At 44.5% G+C, this 24,596-nt stretch overlaps 1 protein-coding gene across 1 annotated transcript in view; it reads right to left on the bottom strand.

Moving 5' to 3' along the window:
- The window catches only part of LOC135400611 (visual system homeobox 2-like), a 54,830-nt gene extending 34,428 nt beyond the window's left edge, over positions 1-20,402 (bottom strand). Inside the window, exon 1 of the mRNA XM_064632443.1 lies at positions 19,991-20,402. Coding sequence (XP_064488513.1) covers positions 19,991-20,402 — 412 coding nt within the window. The remainder of the gene's footprint in view (positions 1-19,990) is intronic.
- Between the last annotated feature and the right edge of the window lie 4,194 nt (positions 20,403-24,596).

Consider the following 24,596-nt stretch of genomic DNA (forward strand, 5'->3'; position numbering starts at 1 on the left):
ATGATGATGATAAGGACGAAAGGGGGGATTTTGGATAATCGGATTCTATGGTTACACGGTGAAAGCTTAAACCCCCTTACTTAAAAGCCACCAAGCAATTGAACGACGTGTATACATAATTGTATTTGTAATGATGGTTATGTAGCAAGCGAGCTGGTGATAAGTATCCATGATAGCGAAAACCCAGAGACGAGGGACAAGAAGGGACATACGCACACACACACACAACACTGTTGGAGTGGATGGAACAGAATTGTTAAGTGACAACACGGTTAAGGAGATTGCAGTTCGTTAAATCCTGCGCGTTGATACCAGGGATTTCCCTGCAGTTTTGCAGCACCCCGCACCCCCCTGAAATTTCTCAGGTGACCCCACCCAGCTCGGCCACCAACACGTTCTGGTAGAGAGTCCGGCGTAGCGAATTACATCCTGTACTGTCAAACTTGGGCTGTATAGGACCACAGTCATGCAGATGATCGTACCATGCCTTTGTCCAAAATAATTTGAAAGTGACTGTTCAATGCATATATCGGGCGCATATAGGAGCAAAAATGCGTGCGGGCACGCAAACTCAATGTGGATCATCAAGAACCATTTGCGCCCAACTCAATCAAGCGAGGTATTCTGCTTTTTTCGTCTAAGGTTTTCACCGTTGGTTGCTATAGGTATTCATTGAGCTTCGTGAGACAATTGTGCTAGTCTTTTTTCTTTGTCGGTCGTGTGATTATGCATCTTAATGTTGAAATGCCGTTCATAATGAATCTGTATTCTAATGTACTGTGTTCTAACGTAATAACAAGTACAAATAAAACGGGAAAGCTGTGGAGAGATGTCACCATTGTGCCACGATCTTTCAGTGTCTAAGAAAAATTCCTTAAGTGAAACATTCATCAAGCATACTCCCCCCCTTGAAAGCTCGCCCCCCCTTGAAAGCTCGCCCCCCCCCCCAGCAGTGAATTTCTTGGGAAATCACTGGGTGATATAGTTACAAAATAAATTTACAAATGTTTTTCAATGAAAATTAGGCATTTATTCTTATCTCTCCTATTCCTCACAGCACGTCCAGTCTGAAAAACATACCACACACAAAGCTCCAACCGCACACATAAAAACTAGATTTATCTCATCAGCATGGATGATTGTATATATCTGTCTACCACATACCCACAAGCATCCATCCAGTTTGCAAAACACTTATTTTCGAAAGAGTTCGCTTTCCTCGTCAATGGTCGAGCTAAGAGCCGAACAAATGTTGAGCTGACGGCTGCTGTACATTTTTGTTGATTATACACCATATCTCATCTCCTTTCTAATTGCTGCCATTCTTACTCCCCTAGTAACAACGTCTGTGCCCAAGACGCAGATCTTCGCTTCGTGTGTAACAACCAGTGTCTCCTATATCCCTAAAATTGCGTGGCGCTTTTGAGCAACGACTTCGATTCCCGAATGGAGCCTCGGCCTATTCCCCGTTAGACTTGGATATTGGCCTGACTGATGACCGGACTGGGGAGAACGGACAGGGAGTGCACACGCGGCATCGTTTCGCCATCATCATGATCCATAGCCGCTTCCCCGCACGACACATTCCATTTAGTCGGACACTTTGTTAAAACATTGGAAACAGCAGAGTATAGTGGTGGTGATTCATATGGGTGCTCACCTCGCCGTGAGACGCTGTAGTATAGTGTGGTTCAGGAAAAAGTTTACACAAGGCAGTGCATGCGAGAGGTTGTCTATGTCTTCTCTTGCATGCAGTGGCAGTGCAGAGAGGGCAGGTCCAAAGGTACATAGGTGGCACACCTTTAGAGATACCACATGATTAAATGGTATCGTTGTCAGCTCTCATTTGTTTTTGCAAACTGCCAAAAGACACTTGTTCGGGAGCGCGAAAGCTCCGTTTGTTTGCGTGTGGCGCCGAAGGACGGTAGTCCTGGTCTCCTGGTTCACGTACCTTCTGGGGCGTCACGGTGTCGTCGTCGCTTCTCGCTGGCTTAGTTGGTAATGGCGCGCTGACTTTCGGACTCACAAGGCACCAGTTGGATCGATGCATACGTTGAATACCGATTCTCAAACACTATCACTATAAGCAGAGCACCCTGCCCACGGCAACGTTCTTAGAGTAAGGTGAACGACGGATGAACGTTGGCCCACAGCGCAGCCTGACGAGTGAAACGTATGGGAGGTGATCTAGAAAGTCTCCTGGCGGCACTGACGGTTTTTATACTGGTGGAAGCTAAAGACAACTAAAATAGAATACGACAACAAGAAGGGAACATGACTGGTTTGGCACTCACACATCAAAGCGTGACTCTGCCTAAAGATGACATCACTCCCTCCCCCCAATCGTGGATCGCCAATTAAAACTTCATTCCACGTACATTTTACATTCTGCTCGCACGCGGCACGCGCTACCCACGCGCTTCCCGTTCACATCATTCTGACAACCACACTGCAATTAACGCCTCTGCTGACCTAGGGTGTGAACTCATATCGGAACGCGCTCACGCGCCGCGCAGCGCCGCCGCACGTGCAGCCCCGTCGTGAATCGGGGCGCGCCTTGTTAGCAGAAGACGCCGCAGGGCGCCATTGTAGGACAGACACAACGGGACTTCTCGTTCTAAGCAGTGCTCAATGGCCCCATCAACGCGGCTGTGACAGCCTGTCGCGCTGCACAAAGGTGGGACACTTATTATGACGCCTTTTTTTTCTCTCTCTCCAGTGTGTACGTCTGTCCCAACAAGTTGTTGTCGTTCGAAGAATTCGCTCGCGTCGGCTCGCACAATGCATCCCTTAAAACTGCCAGAGCGGCCTGAGGCTTCGCACAATGGTCCACTACTCGGGTTGCAGGGAGGAAACACATGTCGACAGAATGTTTCTTGGGAGGTGCCGTTATTAGAATGTAAACGCGCTGAGGTGGACAGATGGGGAGCAGGGCGAGGAGAAGGGTCAGAAGGTGAAATGGTTCCCACACACTTCACAAACTTCGTTATATAGGAAAGAAGGGAAGATAGGTAAAGGGGACAATCGAAACTGTTCTGCGAGAGGAAACGTCCACCGAATTTCGTAAAATGCGGAGGTCCTCGCATGTGCGTGTGGAACGGAAAGACTACATGGTCAATTGCACAAAGTGCCCCTCTTGGTCATTATGGTGCCACATGCGGACGTATTGTTTCCGTGTTTGCATATCTGGGGCTGTACAGAGGGCGGCACTTTGTGGGGTTGGGAGCAATGAGCAGGCTGACCGTGTCAGAGAAGGAGTTCTGTCCTCCAGCGGACGGACGAGCATTGCAACCCCTGGAAGGTGACCGTTGTTACAGTCTTTGACTCTGAATTGAACCCGTGGCCCCACGCCAGAGGTCGTCCGACGTTCTTTCAACACCTATGCTTGGAAGAGTTGGTCCAACGCTCGCTCACCGGATACCACGAAATATCTCTCGTCAGAATACTGTGTCCATTCCACGATCTATTAGATTATAGCGACCATGTCAAGGCACCCGCCTTCGCAGCGCCGCATTTGGAAGCTAGCGGTGGCGCTACTCATCGGCCCGGTTATTGCTCCCTTTGTTTCTACAATACTTTGTACTTCAGCTTACCCTAGTATTTTTGTACAAGCGGTGGATGTCCCACGGCAGATGCTTCTTTCTAAAGTTGATTATCATCATCATCATTTTACGCGTTTCCATACAGGAGCTGTTGCTGTCGTCTGCTACGGTAATCGTATGTCCGCTTCTGGGTGTTTAAAATTCAATTTTCCAATTTTCCAATCACGATGTAGATATCGCGGGCCGATGCGTAGCGCTCCTAGCGGATCGTGAGGACGGTCTCTTCATAGGGGTTGCCGATTATGACATGGTTTTTATAATCTAGTAGGTCGTGGTTCATTCATATAGCGAATTCGGGTGGTCATTTCGTAGCAAAACGGCTGAGCGCTCAGAAATTGCTAGGTCGGCGACCCAGCTGGATCACGTGACCGTTGCCACCCGAACATGATTGCTAGGAATCTTAGCGGTTTTAGGTACTTGGATCATGCTATAGGGGCGTCGCGGTCGCAAGTCTTCGAGTTCTGCGTCTGCTAAACCACGTGATTTCAACATGCGGGCCAATGAGGGCACTCGCCACCGTTGCAGCGCGGATGTGACGACACCGGATACAGTTGAGCAATCTGCTGCTCGATTGTTTTGAGACCGGGCAAAAAAAGTGCTAGCTAGCAAATTCCGAGCGCTCGGAAAGCGCCACGCGAACATGCGAGATTTGCTTCATTTTGACCAAGCGAGCATGACGGCTCGAGATCTGGCAAAAAAAGTTGCTCCGAAATGACCACCCGAATTCGCCAATAGAATACGACTCAGTGCCGCTGTTACTGCTCAGTTTCGTTTTCGCTTTCGATGTGTGTGCTCTCCAAGATACCATATCACCGGAGAAAACCTGGAACACAGCGTTCTCCATTGCTTACACACACAGAAGAATAACCAGTCCTTGGAGAGTTCCTCGAAGCGCAAGAACCTTCCTCTGTGAACCTTCCCTGCCTTCAGAAATAAAAGAGGGACTGAGGCCTCTTGATTTTCTAGTGTCCTGCTTTGAAAGAGCATTTTAAATAAGAAAAATACGAACAAGCTGAAGAACTGAAAAACCTTTTTTGGAAGGTTTACTTTTGTGTGTGTATCAACCTTTCAGGACCACGCTTATAGTGTCTTTAATCACCAGCTAACATATCTCACCTCTCACTATACGACGAAGTCGCTTTGTATAAGAAAAGCAGGAAGAGGGAACGGAATAGACTCAAAGTGGTAAATGTATGCTCGTTACATGCACGTGTTGTTGGCTTAATTGTTGGTTCTAGTTCCTCTAAACTGGCTTTTGTTGGATTCTTGGTCCTCTTTCTCTATACGTTACGTTGGTGCCGAACCCGAGAGGCATCGCCTCGTATCGTACAAGTCATCGTATGACTCGATGACATGACGTTGTATGGCATGATCGTATGACATGACTTTGGCATGACTATCGCATGATCTTTATCATACATTTGGAAAGAATACGTCCGAGGGACAGAAAGACGCACAGCCAGGAGTGAACGTGCAAGATGGTTTCAACAAGTAAGAGGAAGTAATCCAGAAATACTTGGAACAGGCCCTCTCTACAAACCCGTTTTCGGTCTCCAGGAGTTCTAGACACAACGCAGGATCATCCCGCGTTGTGCCGACAGCAGAGAATGTCAAGACATGTCCCTCGGTTCAAAATTCCACAGCGACAGAGGATTCTGCTCCATTTCAAGACATGCGGCTGCACGGTGAACCTCTGGAGATGGTAGACTCAGGGGACTCCATTGTCAGTCCTTTCCGCTTACCCACTGAAGTTGTAGTTCCAGAATTCGACAAGCCAAACCAAAAGAAACAATGAAGGGAATTGCCTCAGGACGAGAGCCGGCGATATTTCGAGCAGAGACTGTTCCTCTTCTGGGCACCGTCCTGCCCAGAAGAAGAACAGTATCTCCTCGAAATATCGGCGGCTCTCGTCCTGAGGCAATTCCCTTCATACTTCCCTACCGGTTCGCTGGATCTCTACCCGTCTACAAAAGAAACAATGGTTTTATGAGGGACACCTTCAATTGCAAGCCCAGGGAAACGACGATTTCCCAGGAACGACGAATTTCCTGAAAACACAGCATCACACGAGAAAGATAACTTCTTCCAAACTCCTCTACGAAACCAGAACCAAAAACTGCAAATACACAATTACGCACAATACGCACCCAATTACACTCTACAGTCCCAATTACACACTGTAGTCTTGTAGTCACTGTGGTGGCCTTCTTGCTCTCGAATTTTTGCGAACAATTCGCTCCTTGAACAGTTGGCGGGGATTTTGCCCTTGCTTTTCTGCAGAGTGTGTAGATTACCACAATGTCCCCGACTGATCTCCACTAGGTGAGCTTCCTGAACATTAACTGGCTGTGGCCTCACCAGTTGCTGCTAGAGTGAACTAGGCAAGGTCGGTCGTTCACCAGTCAACTCCATCTTGTGGTGGACAGCGTCTTTTGGGACCTTCGATAAGTTTGTTGCGTTCAACACTTCATTGTCGTCTATAGCAAGAAAGAACTCTTTCCACATCCTGCAATAATTTTTCTTAGTGTGGAAAAAGCGTCTATCGCTCGCCCTTGTAGTGACATGCTCGGGATGGCCTTCCGATGAAACTCCCCAATCATCACCATTAAATAAAGTTGTTTTTGCTCGGGATGTCACATTTGAACAAGATCACCCAGCTTCAGGTTAAGGGTGTGAGCCCCTCCTTTGCCGTCGACGGCTTCAGTCTGCTTCAGAAGTGTCCTTTCAAGCAGGTCTTGTAGCACTGTGGCAGGATCTGCATTGAGACCTGTGAGAGGCTCTCCGACAACGCCCATCTTGTTCTTGGGCTACGAGCTGCTTGGACACATAGCGGTAAGTACACGCTCAAGTGACCCAGGATTGCTTATTCCCAGATTCGATTTTCCATAAGTGCCACCTGTATGGAGCTCTGTATGAAGCTCTTCGGGATGTGGCTAAAACGGTCGTTCATCGCATTTGCTTGAAAGTGACAGTTTGACGGGAAAGCGTGTTTTGTGCCACGCTCATGCAGAATATCTTCGAACTATGTAGGAACCAACGATCTGTGTTCTATGATCAGAGAAAACCTCAGCAGGGTATCCTTCACGACTGGTAATGTATGCAGGGGCGATGTCACTGCGGCTGACGTAACTACGCCGCAGAAGGCAATTTCCGGCCATTTGCTGTAGTAGTCCATTACGGTGAATATGAATTAATGCGGTGGACGCTGTACAGGGCCAACGATGTCGAGAACCGGCTCCAGTGGTGGCGAAAGTCTTGGCAGGCTTGTCGGCTGACTGACAGGTGGGACAACCACGCACGGCACGCTCAACCTCGGCATGAAAATAGCTAGTAATGGGCACCATGTTGGACATGATACGTTGTTTGGTGCACACGTTTCCTACGTGAGATTCGAGTTGGATCTTTGGGATGCTGGTATCACTACTCGGTCTTGCATTAGTTTTCACTTGCATGAGATCCATCGCTCTCAGACAGCTCTGCTTTCACCTGGTATAGAAAGGGGTCAGATCTTTGTCAGCTGCATTCCTAGGCCTGCAAGGACGTTTAAAAGTTTGTGTGTAACAGAGGGTGAACAGAGGTTTCTGTTCTCGACGAAACGTCAAGCAGTGCTGGTCATCCATTCGATTGTTTTCTTCACCATACAAGGAAGGCTAAAGCTACAGGAAGGAGAGAGAGTGAATATGCAATAACATTCGCTTTGCCATTCTCGTATACTGCACGTCGAGAGCGGTTCATCAGTCTAGCTGACCAGCGGCTTATCCTCAGTGATCGACGACGACCTGTGCCTTGGTTGCTAGGCAGTGCTTGAAGAAGGGCTTGGTGGTCGGTCTGCAGTGTTAATCGACGATCCCACAGAAAATTATGCCACAGGGCTCAACGGCCCAGACACAGGCAACTGTTTCCCTTTCCCCGACGGAGTAACGTCGTTCTGCAGGCGATAGATAGCATATACGTGACTCGAAAGCGACAGTCCCCAAGCGTGTGTACTGCTACTACAGAAAAACAGCTACAGTGCCGTTGCCTGATGCGGTTCACGGTGCAGTTGAAACACAATGTGCTGCGCATTGCGTAAGAAATGTGATGTGATGTGATGTGATGTGATGTGATGTGATGTGAATAAAGAAAAAAATGGGGATGTTAGTTTCGACGAAGTCAAACTGGCTACCCCAGTACACTTAATACAGAAAGTTCAAACCGATGATGAGATGATGAAAACACAAAGGGATGATGTCCAGAGACGAACAGAGATGATAATGGAGTTCAACATGTAGGTCAAAAGTTCAAGAGCTGCGCCCAAGTGAGAGTAAAGTGGCGGAATCGCCGGGGGCACACAGGACAAATCACAAGAAAGAAATGTCTTGTGTGCGTGTTGTGCTTGTTGTATAGTACCCACGTGAAATTCGTTCAGTAAATCTTTCCCCCACAGAAGGTCTTGAGTAGATCGAAACATTTTTGGTGTCCTATCGTCCAAACGAATGGGGTATACCCTAGCAGGAAATCCGCTACTGTGGTTCTACACTTCATCGGAGAAGTTCTCGATGAATTCGGAATATTAGACCATCATTACCGGAAACGAAGACTGGGAGTGCTTATCATATGGGGTGGTTGTTGCGTCTTGTATCGCCTGAGATTTGAATGAAGAGAAGAAATTTCAACCCGTACTGACCGCATATGAGAGGAAAACTCTCGGACGCCAAAATCACACCTATATTATTGAGTTTGAGTTTGCATCGGAGACGTGGTGAAGATTTTTCAAGTGGTCTTGCTCGTTTGCTTTAAAAACGATGTCGTCAAGGTACAACTGAGAAACCTTGGAATATCATCTTTACAAAAATCGGCGGGGATGAGCAAAGCCGAAGCAGGACCCGCAGGTCTACATAAGCACTTGTCTGGTCACATCCCCTTCGACCCTAAATTTTTGAATACAAGGTTCGTTCAAAGTTCACCGAGACCTTTATTTCTTTAAATACAATGGAAAATTCGGGAAGCACCGCCAAACTACGTCAGTTTTTGAAAGTATTCACCGTGCGCATCTAGACACTCCATCGCTGTGCTAGTATCGCTAGTAGTATAGTCTCAGCTATATAGTTTGAGATTCTCCTTCTCAAGGAACTTGATTATGCATCCCACAGCTACAGACACACTGTTAGCCGCCAAGCTGTCCAAGCTGACCCAAGAAGGATTGCACTTTGGCCTCCGAAAGTTTTATTCAGTTACATTTACTCACTGATTTTCCTCGAGGAAAAGTCTCGGTGAACAATGAACGATCCTTGTACGTTTCTTTTATATTTGTGTTTTGTTGCTCAGTATTTTATTAGATGATAACTAACCGAAAATAAACGCACGAGCAACCAGGGATCGGCCTTTGGCATCAGTAAGGACGATCACTTTGATCCATCACAAGGGTTACACGACCACCTACACCCCTCTTGCACTACACATCTCTTTAAAAAAAGGGTGTACAGTAACTCCTTTTTGGGGAGTACACCCTTGCCCCATATATAGCACTCCCTTTTGGAGAGTACAATTACTCTCAAAAAGGAGTCTCTTTACTCCCTTCAGGGAGTGAGGAGACCCTTTAACTCTCTACTGGAGAGTAATTGTACACTCCAAAGGTGTACTCCCCAAAAAGGAGTTACTGTACACCCTTTTTTTCCCTATTATACTTTTACCCTATTTACCCTATTACTGTACACCCTATTGTACTCTCCAAAAGGGAGTGATATATGTGGCAAGGAAGAGGAGTTAAGGTACACCCTTTTTTTAAGAGTGTATAGGGGTCATCTAACCGCACTCTATACTTATATGGGAGTATTACTCTATAGCACGATGACGGTGTTGACTGCCATTCGTGGCTAACGAGAAGCGCATCCGCCGCAACGACTGCAATCTATCGCTTGTTTCCACACGAGAACTGTTAGACTTGCAGCTGCTAGCGTGACGCTCAAACAACTTAGTATGCGGGTTATACAGAAATTCTCCCCCTGCAGAGCAGCTGCACTAAGGGTGCTAATTGCGTCATTAGCGTTCAAAACACGTGCTATAGGGCGGTCACGGAACAGCCTCTGCGGCATACAGCGAGGTGCTTTTCAAAGTGGCGCATTACGTACTGCGGAGAATATCAAGTTTTACGGATGGATGGATTCATATACGGGAGGTTATCGAACAGGTCAAGTCTGTGCCATTAAACGGTTGTTGTTGGAAATGCGGGAGGGTGTCCAGTTCGAAGGAAAGTCATATACTTCTCTTCTGACTGCCGCTAAAAGAAACAATGTTGCCTCAGTGTTTTGAATTGCCCGTTTAACACATCCTGAACGAAAGAAACGACGTTCAGGATATTCAGGATTTGTGTAGTTTCCCTTTCTTCTTTTCTGAATAACGCGTCCTGGAGTAGCCTAACCTAGCCTGGAGTAGACTAACAGAATACGTAAGTATGGAGTATACGCCTTCTTGTGACACTTACGCAGTTACGTTAATAGTCACAAAAAGGCGTACGGCCCGTACGCTCCTCAAATCAGGAGTGACAACTTTATCAATGTCTTTACCCGTCTAAAGCCTGAATCGGCTCGCCCAAATTCGCACGACTGATAAAGCTATCACACCTGGCTTGTGCGAAGCAGAGGGGGGGGGGGGGGTACGGCTTTCTGTGAAAATTAACGTAACTGCTTAAGCGTCACAAAATCGAGTACGCCGTCCGTTTCCAACTTATGGGGGGGGGGGGGGGATCGATGTCGTCCTTGATGATAGTTGGCTGGTCAGTTAGTTAGTAAGCAAATTATAGTAAAATATATAAACCTTGGAGCTTTCCGCAACCCACAATGGGTGCTACCTGCTCCATTGCAAGAGCTGTATTGCTATTGGAAACTCTGAATCTAAACTCTGAACTCTGATAGTTGGCTAGGGGCGTGCTATGCAGTGAAGTTGTTTTTGGCATGTACTGAACAACAAGAACAGCTACATGCCGGATACACTCTTAAAAATGAACTTCACCACATAGCGGGCCCCTAGCCAACCATCATCTCAAATGATACCGTTATCAGCCCTGATTTGCTGAAAACAGGGGGCGTACGCCTTTTTTTGTGACACTTATGCGGTTCATAACTGTCACAAAAAAAGGCGTACGCCTCCTGTTTTCAACAAATTAGGGCAGATGACGATATCATTCGCAATTATGGTTGACCATGACATGCTATAAGGTGAAGTTCATTTTTAAGAGTGTAAGGTGTCTCACCGCATGAACTGCGATATGCCATATACCTCATGCATGGGTAAATATACGAATGGGACGGCGATGAAGGAGATGAGACATACACACACGCACGCACACATGACAGAACTTATAGCCGCAGTTGCTGCGCGGTGCTAACACGGAATAAAAAAAAAGGACACACAGCAAGTGAGATATTGATGAGTGATGTTCTGAGATTTGCCGTTAGCGATGGGGAAGAGAGAGAGAGAGACTGACGAGGAGTGGGAATGTGTGGTTGGCTTCCCTGTGAACGGAAGAGCCTTGGGTTTCATATCCGCGATACATTTGTATATACTTTACATTGCTTCCTCCAACAAGCTTTTGCTATTATACGAGAACGACGCGGGTGATGAGCGGTGAGGCGAAGGTGATGTCGAACAGCCTTCTGTGAAACAGCAACAACACGTTATTTTGAATATGATGATGAGCGCAGTGTTTTATCGCGATAGGAGACACACTATACCCTGATGCATTGTTCGTGGAAATTTGTTGAAAATATAATAACGAAACAACGCTAAGATTTGAGCAGTTTGGTGCATCCTTGCATAAAATCGATAAATCAATATGGGTATTTAAGACATACTCGGATAAATAAAACGTCTTGATCGAAGTTCAGTGCGCTTGTTGTGTCATGCGGTGTCGTCTGTCCTTTTACTGTCCTGTTTTTTTTTTTATCGATTTGAAGAATGGACTTTAGACTGGGGACAGTCCTATATACAGTATATCTAGAAAGATGAGCAGCACTTCTAGGGAACTGCGTTGGTGAGCTGGATTTCACCAGGAGTATAAGCATGAAGAAAGGGACCACCAGAGGGAAGGTAAAACGGGTAGGAACGCTTTATTACAATTAACGTGAACAAGGCTTTCGTGCAGAGCCTGCACTTCATCAGGTTAAAGAGTAGCCATACAACAGGACGTATATATACCAGTAGAAAGGGAGGGAGAAAGGGAAATAGAAAAGCAAAAACACAATCGAAGACCCTTATCTAGCTGAGGGAGTTGAAAAAACAATAAGTAAGATAAGTAAAAAGCGACACAGACCGGACAAGACCAAAAACTACAACTCACCACCATGTGTCACAGACACGTCATCATCATCGTCACTTGCATCATACCGTCATTATGTATATATTATCAAATGTCACGAGAGAATCGCATGGTATAGATGCTCTTTGCTGCTACGTGTCCTCTTTTCCTTTGCTTATATTTTAGTGGATATGACATTGTGATTTCTTGTGACTAAACGAGGTACATTTACCTCGGAATAAACGCTTCCGCTGCGATTTCCCTGTCTTATCCGAGAGAACAGTGTTTTAAGGTCGAGTGTGTCAGAACAAGAACGTACAACAAGAATGGGAAACGTTGCGAAATGGTACCTGCAAATACTTCGAGACTTCTCATCGCAATTACTACCAATTAAATAACTGAACTATAGGACGTTCACCCTTTCAATTAGTTGTTCTATATCACAATGTCCACATATAGAAACCTTGTTGAGGAAGCATACGATTGTCACCAGAGGCGTTCAGTGTCTCCTTTTTAGAGAGATATACATGTATATAATATATCATACTGATTTTGAAAGATCGGGTTACCACAGCCGGTAATTAATTATCACAATCACCTTATACTTTCTTATAGCTTACTCTCTCCATGTCGATAGAGAATGTTCCGATATCGAAGCTTATTCTGAGTTGTCGTTTCAACGTTTCGGTCTTTGACTTTTCGGTTCATCCGCGTCTCAATAACCTCCCATGCACCCAGTATCGCTGCTTGCGTACTGAAAGAGGTTCCGCGTATAAATAAGAAAACGCAAATGAAATCATAACAATGACGGGTTCGGGCAGTGATTAATCGAGTAATGCAACCGAACTGCCCCTGCAGGACGACAAATAAGCACAGGAAGATATTGTGTAAGTTATTTCGTGGTTCGCAGTTCTGAAAACATCGCGAAGGATGTCGAATAAATTTTTTAACATACCTTTCAATGTGCATTCAATGATTATGGACTATTTCTTGAAGGGCTTTTACGTGTTGGCGTTATATAACGCGTTACCAATTAATAAATATTCGCGTCTCGAACGTATATATACGCGTCAGTATGCATTATGCATTTAAAACTGCCGGCTCCAAAAACCATAATATCATGATTTGAGTTGACTAAATATGTATAGTAGCAGCACCTACTCATGGTTGCGGCTAAGCTTCGCACTTATGCAATTTGCATTTGTAGAATTAGTCACCAAAAAAGGAAAACAAGAAAGGGAAAAAAATCTGCTGTCTCTTACACTCTAAAAACAGAGCTTCACTGCAATGCACGCTCCTATGGCCAACCATCGTCCCAAATGACAACGTAATGTCCCTTGATTTGGTTATCTCCCTTGAAAACGGGGGTAGTACGCCATTTTTGTAGCACACTCTTAAAAATGAACTTCACCGCATAGCACGCTCCTAGCCAACCATTATCTCGAATGATATCGTTATCTGCCCTGATTTGTTGAAAACAGGGGGCGTTACGCCTTTTCTGTGACAATTATGAACAGCATAAGTGTCACAGAAATGGCGTACGCCCCCCGTTTTCAACAAATCAGGGCAGATAACGATATCATTCGAGTTAATGGTTGCCTAGGAGCGTGCTATGCGGTGAAGTTCATTTTTAAGAGTGCAGTTATGAACTGCAAAAATGGCGTACGCCCCCAGTTTTCAGCAAATCAATGGAAAGAATCGGGGATGATGGTTGGCTATAGGAACGTGCCATGTGCTGAAGTTGATTTTTAAGAGTGGAGAACAGAACTCCACCACATAACACGCTGAAGGCTAGCCATTGCACAGAATATGATAGGGCTGTCACTTCCGATTCGAAGAAAGAGGGGGCGTACGCCTTTTTGTGTCAATTTGAATATATGATAATTGACACAGAACGTCGTACGCCCTCCTCCCTCTTCGAATCAGAAGCGATAACCCTGTTATTCGTGACAATGATTGGCGCAGAGCGTGCTATGTGGTGAAGTTCTGTTTTTAGAGTGTACGCCTTTTTGTGACAACCATGAACTTATGCTAATTGTCACAAAAAGGGGCGTACGCCTCCCATTTTCAACAAATCAGGGGGGAGGATGGTTGGCTACACTCTTAAAAATGAACTTCACCGAACAGCATACTCTTAGCCAACCATAATCTGGAATGATATCGTTATCTGTCTTGATTTGTTGAAAACGGGAGGCGTCGCCTTTTTTGTGACACTTATGCTGTTCATAATTGTCGCAAAAAAGGCGTACGCCCCCATTTTCAACAAATCAGGGCAGATAACGATATCATTCCAGAGTATGGTTGACTAAGAGCGTGCTATGCAGTGAGGTTAATTTTTAAGAGTGTAGGAGTGTGCTTGCGGTGAAGTTGTCCTTTAAGAGAGCACATCTCGCACGCCCTTCACTCGTATATCAGAGACGACAAGGCTGTAATGTTGTGGTTGGCCTTAATTGTGCCCGTTATGCGACGAATTTCTGTTTTGATTGTATAATGAGAAGGGCGGTTTACACGAAATACAGAAATTCGAAATATCTGCCAAACACAGAGCTTCAGCCAATAAACGATACTCCGTCTCAGTGGTGAAGGAACAATGGCCGCGCAATCGTCAGCTATTTGTCAGCCATTTTTACGCTGGTCTTGTGGTGCGTACAGGTACGGGCCAATTAATGTACCTGAAATTTCCAAATTGACGTCTTAATCGGACGGATTAATCGATGAAATGCAGAAACAAAAACACCGGAAGCTCATCTGTTTGCAGCCGAGGCTCGTTTTCTCCCTCACCCAAAAGAGGAGTGGCGTCGAGAGGCCAGGCAATGGGAAGCTCCGCCCTGTGCTCATGACAAATTCAGCTACAGCTATGAAGAGTGGCGGCGGTATCCTAAATGACCGGAAAATCGCCGACAACGTACCACATGGCCAATGAAGCAGTGAGGCCGAACGTTTGGGTAACCGACATAACTGACGGGGCACTAAAAAAAAAAAAAAACGAGGAAAGTTGAAGGAATCACAGCAATTTTTGAACTGTTGTGATATGCTCCACCGCTTAATGCACCTCATCACAGCGTAAATCCATAATGGTCTGGAAACACAGACCGGTAACCAAGGTAACCAAGTAAACTATCGTCTCGAATGACATCGTTCTCTTCCCTGAGTTGTTGAAAACTGGAGACGTACGCCTTTTTGTAACACTTGCACCGTTATGTTAATTGTCACAAATAGGCGTACGCCTCCTGTTTTGAACAAAGGGGAGCGTTTTTCAAGGGGGAGGGCGATACCGTTCGGGATTATGGTTGACTAATAGGAACCTGTTATGCGGTGAATCTCAGTTTTAAGGTTGCAGAGATCAGACACTTGGCGTCAACTTTGAACCGAACACACTTCTTTCTGTGTCGGTGTTCAGCGATTAGGAAAAAGTTGTTCCTAACATAACGTGAGCATCAATTTAGCCCTATTAGTCACACGTGTGCACTGAAACTATATAACAGCATTAATGTCCTGACTGTAATAAACCTATATGTATACCTCAACGCCGCATATGTATATATGCAATGTATACATCTATGAACCTATGTATAGAATACGCCGTATATCTGAGCATTAGCTATACGGAGACGTGAATTCGGTAACCTTATTGAGTTTTTTCATAAATAAAAATGCAGAACGTATCAGACTGCTTTTCCTTGTTGATAAAACTAAACTAAGAACTATTCAATTCTCAAACAGGCCTGAGCTGCTCAGGAGGCTACAGAAAAAAAAATATATATATATATATATATATTGGTACCGAAAGAGATTTTCATGCAGGATAATTCCGTCTGTGACACAGCCTGCCAAAAAACCTTTTGTGACGTCAATGAGACTGTTGAATGCTGCTAATGTCACTCAACAGTTTTGATTATAAATACCGTACTGAAAACCGTGCATCACGTCCAGTAAGTCAGAATATGTTTTGGAATGAATCTTTTTTGTTTTTAAATCCACTTTCGAATACTCTGGAATCACATACGATGTTGAATCATCTCGTTTTCTCGCCCTCTAATTACAAGCGGACGGAACATAAGAGTTGTCCATCCGATATGTCGTTATCGGTAAGAAGTGGATTGTCGGTTAATATATGTGCGCATGGCTGCAGAAGATAAGATCGATATAAAAGCCCAAAGCGAAAAGCATTAAGATGCACCCAATAAACCACTATATATATTATACTGATTATATTGATGAGCTCTCCCAGCGACTCTTAATGCTTGTTCGCTGCAGCTAATGTTTTCTCAAAGGCAAATAGTTTCCGATATCATGAAGCGCTGATAACATTTCAGGGCTGTGCGAATATTCGGATTTTTCAAATACCGAAGCGAATCATCGACTCGCCTTTCGAATCGAATATGGAATTATCTATTCTAATTTGGAATCGCTCTTCCGGACCGAATATATCCGAATAGTTTCGATGCTGTATATACTCGTAACACCACAAAAGAGGGTCACAAAACAAGGTGACTGCTTCTTCATACGAATGTCCTGTGTGTACCTATATCACGTATGATACAGATGTCCATGAAATTTATAAATTTCATTTGACATATCTCCTGGAAGGTTAAGTATCCTATAGTCACTGTTGTAAACGGATGGAATATACGGATACAATTGAATAAAGTACCAATTTGGGCCTGTTGGTCACACATAATCAAATCGCTAAAACAGTGCTAAAAACAATAAGGACGACACAGCCCTTTATGGGTCGTCCTTATACTGTTTTTAGCACTGTTTTAGCCATTTTATTATACTGGATGTAAATATTATAAGCCTACGCGTGAAGAATTTGACAATTATTTAAATTACAATTGAATTACAATTCTTCCCACTTTGGGAAGAATTGTAATTTTCAAACCGAAGCGCTTCCAAATCTTGGACAGATTGACGACAGACGTGACTTTGTTTCCCAATTATTGCAATATAACGCAATTAGCAAAAGTTTAATTGTACATATATTGTTGCGGTTGCGTCGTTATGCATATGGAATATGACAGGGACGTCCCCTGCTTTATTTCATTTCATTTCATTTTACTAACGTCTTCTGTCCCGTGCTCACTGAAAGTTAATTCTTCACTGAAAAGTGCGGTCGAATTTAGCACGCACGGCATCTGGCAGTGAATCAAGATATGCATATATTGTGTGTACTCTCGCTGCATGCTGTGCCACAATTCACGAGCTAAGTTGATAGTATGTATAACTCGCACGGTGCGTCATCGGTGCATACGATATCATATACCGTATACTGATACGGCGCATCTTATCTTATGGCCGCATTGGCCGAAGAATGAGTGTTTGTTGTTCTTCGATATATGTCACGTGGATCTCTTTCCTGATTTCAGGAAAGCGCCGGGCATTGTGCCCTTTTTTTATTATTGACAATTAACGTAACTGGGTAAGTGTTACAAAAAGGTGAGCGCCTCCCATTTTCAACAAATCAAGAAAAAAGAAGAATCATCGACCTGCGATCGCCTTTACTCTCGCAATCCTTCGTGTGCTTCCAGACAGGGTTATTCCAAACAAGCTAGCGAACCTAAACCAGATATTTGATCTTCGCAGATGATTCTACAGGTATTTATATACGTTACGAAACCAACTTGAAAGGCCAGGGCAGTATACCTGGTTTCATTTCATTAGCTATCTAGGCTATTGAGTACTTGGAGCGCCAATTCTTGATTTTTAGTTATTTCGAAATTATACCAAAGTTTCACTAAATTGCTGCGAGCAAAGGGTCACTTGTTGTGCAACGCCCCATCATCATCAGCAGCATCAAAATAGTGTAGTTGTTTTTGTTGTTATTTGTCATATTTGCTGTGTTTCGTTTGACGGGACTGATAAAAAACCACGTCTGTCTTTTTAAATCCACAAGTTACAAAACCGAAAATATACCAATTTTTTTTTCGCGCAGTACCAAATTCATAACATATTTGATTGTACATTAATATTTCAGATTTCAATGTCGAGAGGTTTGAGTGTGAGGTCTGAAAATTAAATCCGATTTTAATCGAACTAATGAATCGTTATTTATTATTTATTGGTCATATACGTTATGTTCATTGGTTATGGACTTGGTTCAAATAGTGCAATAAATTATGCAAAACGTTAAATACTGGTAATAAGTGACGTTTAGCTGGTATATTTCTACAAGCCATATACAACCCACGTATATGCTGTGATTGTTCGACTCGGTTTTCACTTATAAGTGGGCTAATGTGGTCTCGAGCCAGTTGTCACGGACACGGCAGTATATACTTACGGCTGCATCTGATAGATGTTTTTCCGTTTCGTATGCTTTGTCTTCGCGCAGTTACAGGACGATAACCGATAACGATAACCATATTTATTCTGCATCGCCTCTCTGTACCTATACGAATGAATCATGCAATCGAAAGGACTCATCATGCAGTCCTGAGAAAAAGAAGGAAAAAAATATACTTCAATTCTTTGTCTCTGAATTTGAATACAAAACAAAGTTTACTTTTTCTAACTGTATGCTGCACAAGCTTTCATGCAGCAGTCTATATAAATTTCTTCAGGGCTCAAGAAATGTAAATTAAATTGATTGATTTGTAAAAGCAAAAAAAATGGAGATGTAAACTGCTACATCAAAGCTTGTGCACATTAAACTCAAAGCTTCACTGTTCATTGAAAGCTTATTCATTGTACGTGTACCATTGATGACGTGACATCTCTCCCTGCATTTGAGAAAGACATCCAAGATGAAAGCCACAGTTTGTTTAACCACAGAAAGCCACGGTTCAAGGCATTTGCTTTCAGGTACAGGCACATCTTGCTATAACACATTCAAAGCACGCGTCCCACGCACCAATGTCTTCCCACGTCCTTCCGACACCTGCGTGAGATATGTAACAGCGCCAGAAAAAATGATTGGGCTTGCGGCTAATGTGAAAATGAACATGTTCTATCATTGCTAAATGTGTTTCAACGATAGAAGCAATGGCAAAAATCTAATCGTTCGACTCCAATGTCGACTATAGTTCGATGCATATATGCTGCTGCTTCTTTGGGCAGCATCCCATGCCATCACTATTCATTAATTTATTATTATTACTATCATTATTAGTGTTGTTGTTGTAGGTGTCATCACCGAAAAACGGATGTGTTAGCAGCAGTCGTGCTCTAAAAAATATTTTTGAATGTTATGTCGCAGGTATGTTTCTCATTGTTAAAACAGATACAGAAAACCCAGCAGTGAAGCCTTCTGTAAACCGATATGAAGTATATAATAACAAATACATTAAGTGACGATGAATGAGGAATTTTGCTATATAATTTAGAAGTAAATATGGGGTAAAGAGATACATTATGAACTGCTCCACAAAATTAGAAGCCACAAGTTCAACGCGGTTACTTGCGCTATACTCAAAATCCGCACCAGGTAATGTTCTCGCTGCAATTACACGAATTATAACACATATTCGACAAGGAGTTATCGAATATTTCAGCGACGAAGACACAACAGACCACTTAATTCATTTGTTACAAATTGCATCGACATGCGGACAGCTGTCTAACGACTGCAATGCAAATTAGTTCCCAATTAATACCCACTATTTCCACTTGAGAAAACATAACATGTGGTATAACGGAACCGGTGATATCGATTCATTATCATTTTTCAACATTTCACTCATTTGACAGATTTCATTATCATACGTGGCTTGCCTTGTGTTGTTATGCACGGCGGGCTGAATAGCTTCATTATTTGCTTAGCCTTAATATATCTTAATAAGACCACAAAATACGAAGTGACAATTAAGTTAGTAGAAATGAAGATGGGGTGACACTTTGTTGATTTTCAAAGGGTTCACAAAGTACGATAAAACGGTGAAATAAGGGCACAACAAAAAAGTCTTTAAAATTTGTTTATGAGACTAACACACAGGTTGCATCATTTTCCGACTTACCGGTAAACGACGATGAGAAAGTGACGTACGGGAAATTTCTGGAATTAACTGCGATTCCGAAAGGGACGAAGAACCGGTGTACAGCACGTTTCGCGGAACTTTACAATATTGTGTACCACTGCTACGTGTCCAATACAAAAGACCCGTAAAGAACTCACCCGTGACGTCTTGTCTGGAATGTCCTTGGGGGTCGAATCCCAGGAAAGGCATACAGGAACCCATCGGACCCACAGTGGGAACAAACGGATGTCCGAGGTACATACGCTCGGCAAAACACTGCGCTGCAGACCCCGGATAAGGGGGAGCTGGTGGAGGCCCGGCGCCATACAGGGGCCCCAGGGATGACGCCGGAGAGGGCCGTGGGGGCCTCGAAGACGGTTCATTCAGCCCTAACAACTCCTGGATCGCGAAGGGCGACCGCTGCGGGAGCGCGGGCCGCGCGATCCCGCTTCCCGACTGCGAGCTCGCCGTCAGCATCTGTGCCGCGGCCGCTCCCGCGCGACGGCCGCGGGTCGAGTGGGGAGCACGCGGACGAGCTCCCGCCTCCCAGGCAACGCCCACCCGCACCATCGGCCAATTATATACCCAAACGTCCACCATTGGCGGAGACGAAGCGTGAGATAACCAATGGGAATAAACTTTTAAAACCAGTATTCGATAGCAGGGTCGGCAGGGCTCCGTGCGAAATACCGTGCGGCGTTTCGTGTCGTCTGCGAGAGGTTTTGTGGAGCGAGAATGTCCGTGTCACCTTTTTAGAGCGGCGCCGAGCTGAAGTGACATTTTAAAATGTATTACTATTTTGCTTCGCGAAAAAAGAAGCGGCTATAAAGAAAAGCCGTGTCGGTGTTCCGCACAAAACTGGAGACAATTTATTCCTGAGACACGATGTTATTGAAACGGAAGGTTCGTTTCACAAAATAGGCCTAAGAATGTCGAACGAACAGTTATTTCCGTAAAGAGTGCTTCGTCCTGAGCCCCGCTGAAATGTTGGGAAGCAAACTGAAAGGCTCACGCAATTCGAATAATTCGGAGACGCGTTGGATACCTTTCGAGGCTTGTAGGGATATAATATTACACCACTCTCTTCGGAAGATAACTTCACTGCATAGCAGGCTCCTATAGCTAACCATCATCCCGAATGACAAAGCTCTGGTTCCTGATTTGTTGAATACAGGAGGCGTACGCGTGTTTGTGACACTTATGCAGTTGCGTTAATTGTCACATAAAGGCGTGCGCCAGTGCTTTCGACAAATCAGGACGACGGTATCATTCTGTAGAATGGTTGACGCTCAGGGTGTTATGTATCGAAGTTCCGTTTTAAGAGTGTTAGAGTTCAGCGTACCTTGTTTCATTTTCGTGTTAGGGTATAAAGCAACACGTGGCCACAAAGAACAGATGTGTCCTACTTTCAATGACGTCAATTCAAAGCACATGTATTGTATTACGTGCTGTCTGCGCTCCTTGCATACCAGACGCCACGCGCACTTGTTTTTGTATACTAAGCCCATTTTGTCTACGGCACTATTTTATGAATGGATGGCTAGACGCATTTATATTCGCATGGCGGAGGAGTCATCCCGCACAAACTCTCAAAACAGAGGTGGAGGAGAGAGGTGGGGGTGACGAGACAGCCATGCCGTTGTTGGCCTCACTTGTGACTGTGGGCAGCGTCACGATAGCCAGGATGAGGATTTCGAAACCTCACCACATAACGTGTATGATGCAGTGACGAAATAACGCAATGATACGGTCATCACTCTAGGTTTGTAAGAAGCGTGAGGCCTCCGCCTTTTTTCTAACAGTTAGCGTAATTGCACTTGTGTTTGACAAGAAGGCGTACGGCTCCCGCTTTCAACAAAATCATCCAGGACGATGATTAGCTAGGATCACGTGATGCGTTGAGACGCTGTTTCGACTGTATACTACATGATGCGTTCCCAGAAAATGGTGTTGGCGTTATTACCGAGAGGTTTGCTTGCTTGATATGACGAGTGCCGTAACAGTGGTTACGTACATGTCGCTATACACGCTACCGACATGGAATCAATGACAAGCCTCGTTGACACATAACTTTGAGCAAGACTCACAGAGAGAGAGAGAGAGAGAGAGAGAGCGAAAGACAAGGTGGAAGAAGTGAGCACAGAAGGAAAGAAGCGAGCGAACGAATGAACGAGGGGAAAAAAAAAAGAGAAGTGGAAGCATGCCTAATTGGAGGCGGGTCCCGCGGCGCGTTCAATTAACGCCTAATTACTCCGGCGTCTCCAATCGATTCGTAAGACGCGCTGCGCATGCGCTAAGAAAAGCACCAGCCACTACACAGATACTCGCCGACGCAGCACCGTTTTACAGCCCTATATACATCAATACATCGATGTTCGTTGTGATTGATGATAATTCAATGGGACTTTGATAGGGATGTCAATGTTGGGCAGTATTCGGTCTCTGTCTCCACTCTCTGCTTTCCTTGCTCCTTAGAGCAAGAGACACAGGGCGTATGGAATACACGAGTGAGATTCCAGTACAGTCCAAAAACAGAACTTCTCTGTATAACACACTCAGGCTATCATCATTCAGGATGACATCGTTCTCCTTTCTGATTTGTTGAAAATGGCAGACTGTAACGCTTTGCGCATATGTAAAGTGTTATAATATAATAATAATAATAATAATAATAATAATAATAATAATAATAATAATAATAATAATAATAATAATAATAATAATAATAATAATAATTTATTACTACTCAATCATGAGAATAAATACAGTGTAGACCCTGCCTAAGCCAAACAAGGCTTGTGGGCTAGCCTGCGGAACAGTGAAACGAGCCAGAAAATATACACTTTTACAAGTAAACAGTCAAACTAAAATGTTACGATATCAAATCACCATAATAACATAACATCGTGCATAATTTACCATAAATAATAATATATCAATGATATAATATAATAATACCCTTTTACCCAGACAAATCATAGCAAATAATCAAATCAGACAATAATAATTAAAAAAATAATGAATTTAGTTTCGATTAAGCGGCCATTAACACCCGCTAGGTGTGAGGAAAGGTCCACCGCCGAACAAAAACTCGTCGCCTTGACCAACTATATCATATATATATCAACTACATCATACTAAACGCTGGTTTGCCCTCAGCGCGTTATGCTGTGGAGTTCTATATTTGGAACACGCTCCCTGCGGAAGTTATCTGCCGCCCGCGTGCATCTCCTTTCTCATTTTGATCCACTATTCACCCAGTCACGTTTTACCTCAGTGGATCTTCTTTCTCGCTAGATCAATACTGCCGAGTTGTTGGCTGTCGATTTTGCCTGATATTATGCCGGGAGGAATCGTCTGTTTTGGGACAACTTCACAGGAAACTGCGCCGATAGTTCGCTTAGAGTGTCCGAGGAGAACCCATGTAAACCCACGTAAACACCCGGTGCGGGTACCCAAACCCGGGTCACCTCCCAGTCCAGGGGTCGTCGTTCCCTACGATATTTTCCCCACCCTCTGATTAGTTAAAAGTGAGAGGCGTCTACATCTTCTTGTGGGCGCTTTATATATATGATAATGTCACAAAAGTGAGTATGCCCCACTGCCTAAAACCAGTGGCGATATCGCTATTTTTCTGTGGTTTGGCCTTGAGCATGTCACATGGCCTTTTGTGTGTGTGTGTGTGTGTGTGTGTGTGTGTGTGTGTGTGTGTGTGTGTGTGTGTGTGTGTGTGTGTGTGTGTGTGTGTGTGTGTGTGTGTGTGTGTGTGTGACACTTATGCTGTTCATAATTGTCACAGAAAAGGCGTACGCCTCCCGTTTTCAACAAATCAGGGTAGATAACGATATCATTCGAGATGATGGTTGGCTAGGAGCGTGCTATGCGGTGAAGTTCATTTTTAAGAGTGTAGAGGTTACCGCGGATAAGATTGGAAGTATCTGCTCCCGCACGGTATCAGCACACATGAGATGAGACAGCAGCTAAAGGCAGAGCGATGCAACGGATGGCACAATCAGACACCAGTTTTGATGCACTGCCTGCTCTCAATGCGGCGGAGACACTAATGCTTTTTTTTGCGTATAAATAGTGGGATATACGCGGGCACCGCAGAGTCGCGCGTTTTTTTTTTTCTTAATTCCCCTGATTTGTACAAAACGCGCGCCTTTTTGTGGCACTTCTGGAGATGCGCAAACTGCCATAAAAGGGCGTTCGCCCCGCGCTTTACACAAATCGAGAGTGATAACGGTATTCACCCTGTGCAGCGGCTGACCTTCAGCGAAGCTCTGTTTTAAGAATATACGGGATGACACAATCTTGTTGCTGGTTGATTGGTTGCTTCTCCTGCGTACACAGCGCCAGTGCAGTGAAAGCACGCTTTACAGGCGCCAAATGGGCGTTTTATCTGATCTCACTCTCTACACTCTTAAAAATCAACTTCACCGCATGGCACGCTCCTAGCCAACCATCATCTCGAATGATATCGTAATCTGCCCTGATTTGTTGAAAATGGGAGGCGTACGCCTTTTTTGTGACACTCATGCTGTTCATAATTGTCATAGAAAAGGCGTACGCCTCCCGTTTTCAACAAATCAGGGCAGATAACGATATCATTCGAGATGATGGTTGGCTAGGAGCGTGCTATGCGGTGAAGTTCATTTTTAAGAGTGTAGAGGTTACCGCGGATAAGATTGGAAGTATCTGCTCCCGCACGGTATCAGCACACATGAGATGAGACAGCAGCTAAAGGCAGAGCGATGCAACGGA

Source organism: Ornithodoros turicata, chromosome 7 (genome assembly GCF_037126465.1).
Source record: "Ornithodoros turicata isolate Travis chromosome 7, ASM3712646v1, whole genome shotgun sequence".
Taxonomy (NCBI): Eukaryota; Metazoa; Arthropoda; class Arachnida; order Ixodida; family Argasidae; genus Ornithodoros; species Ornithodoros turicata.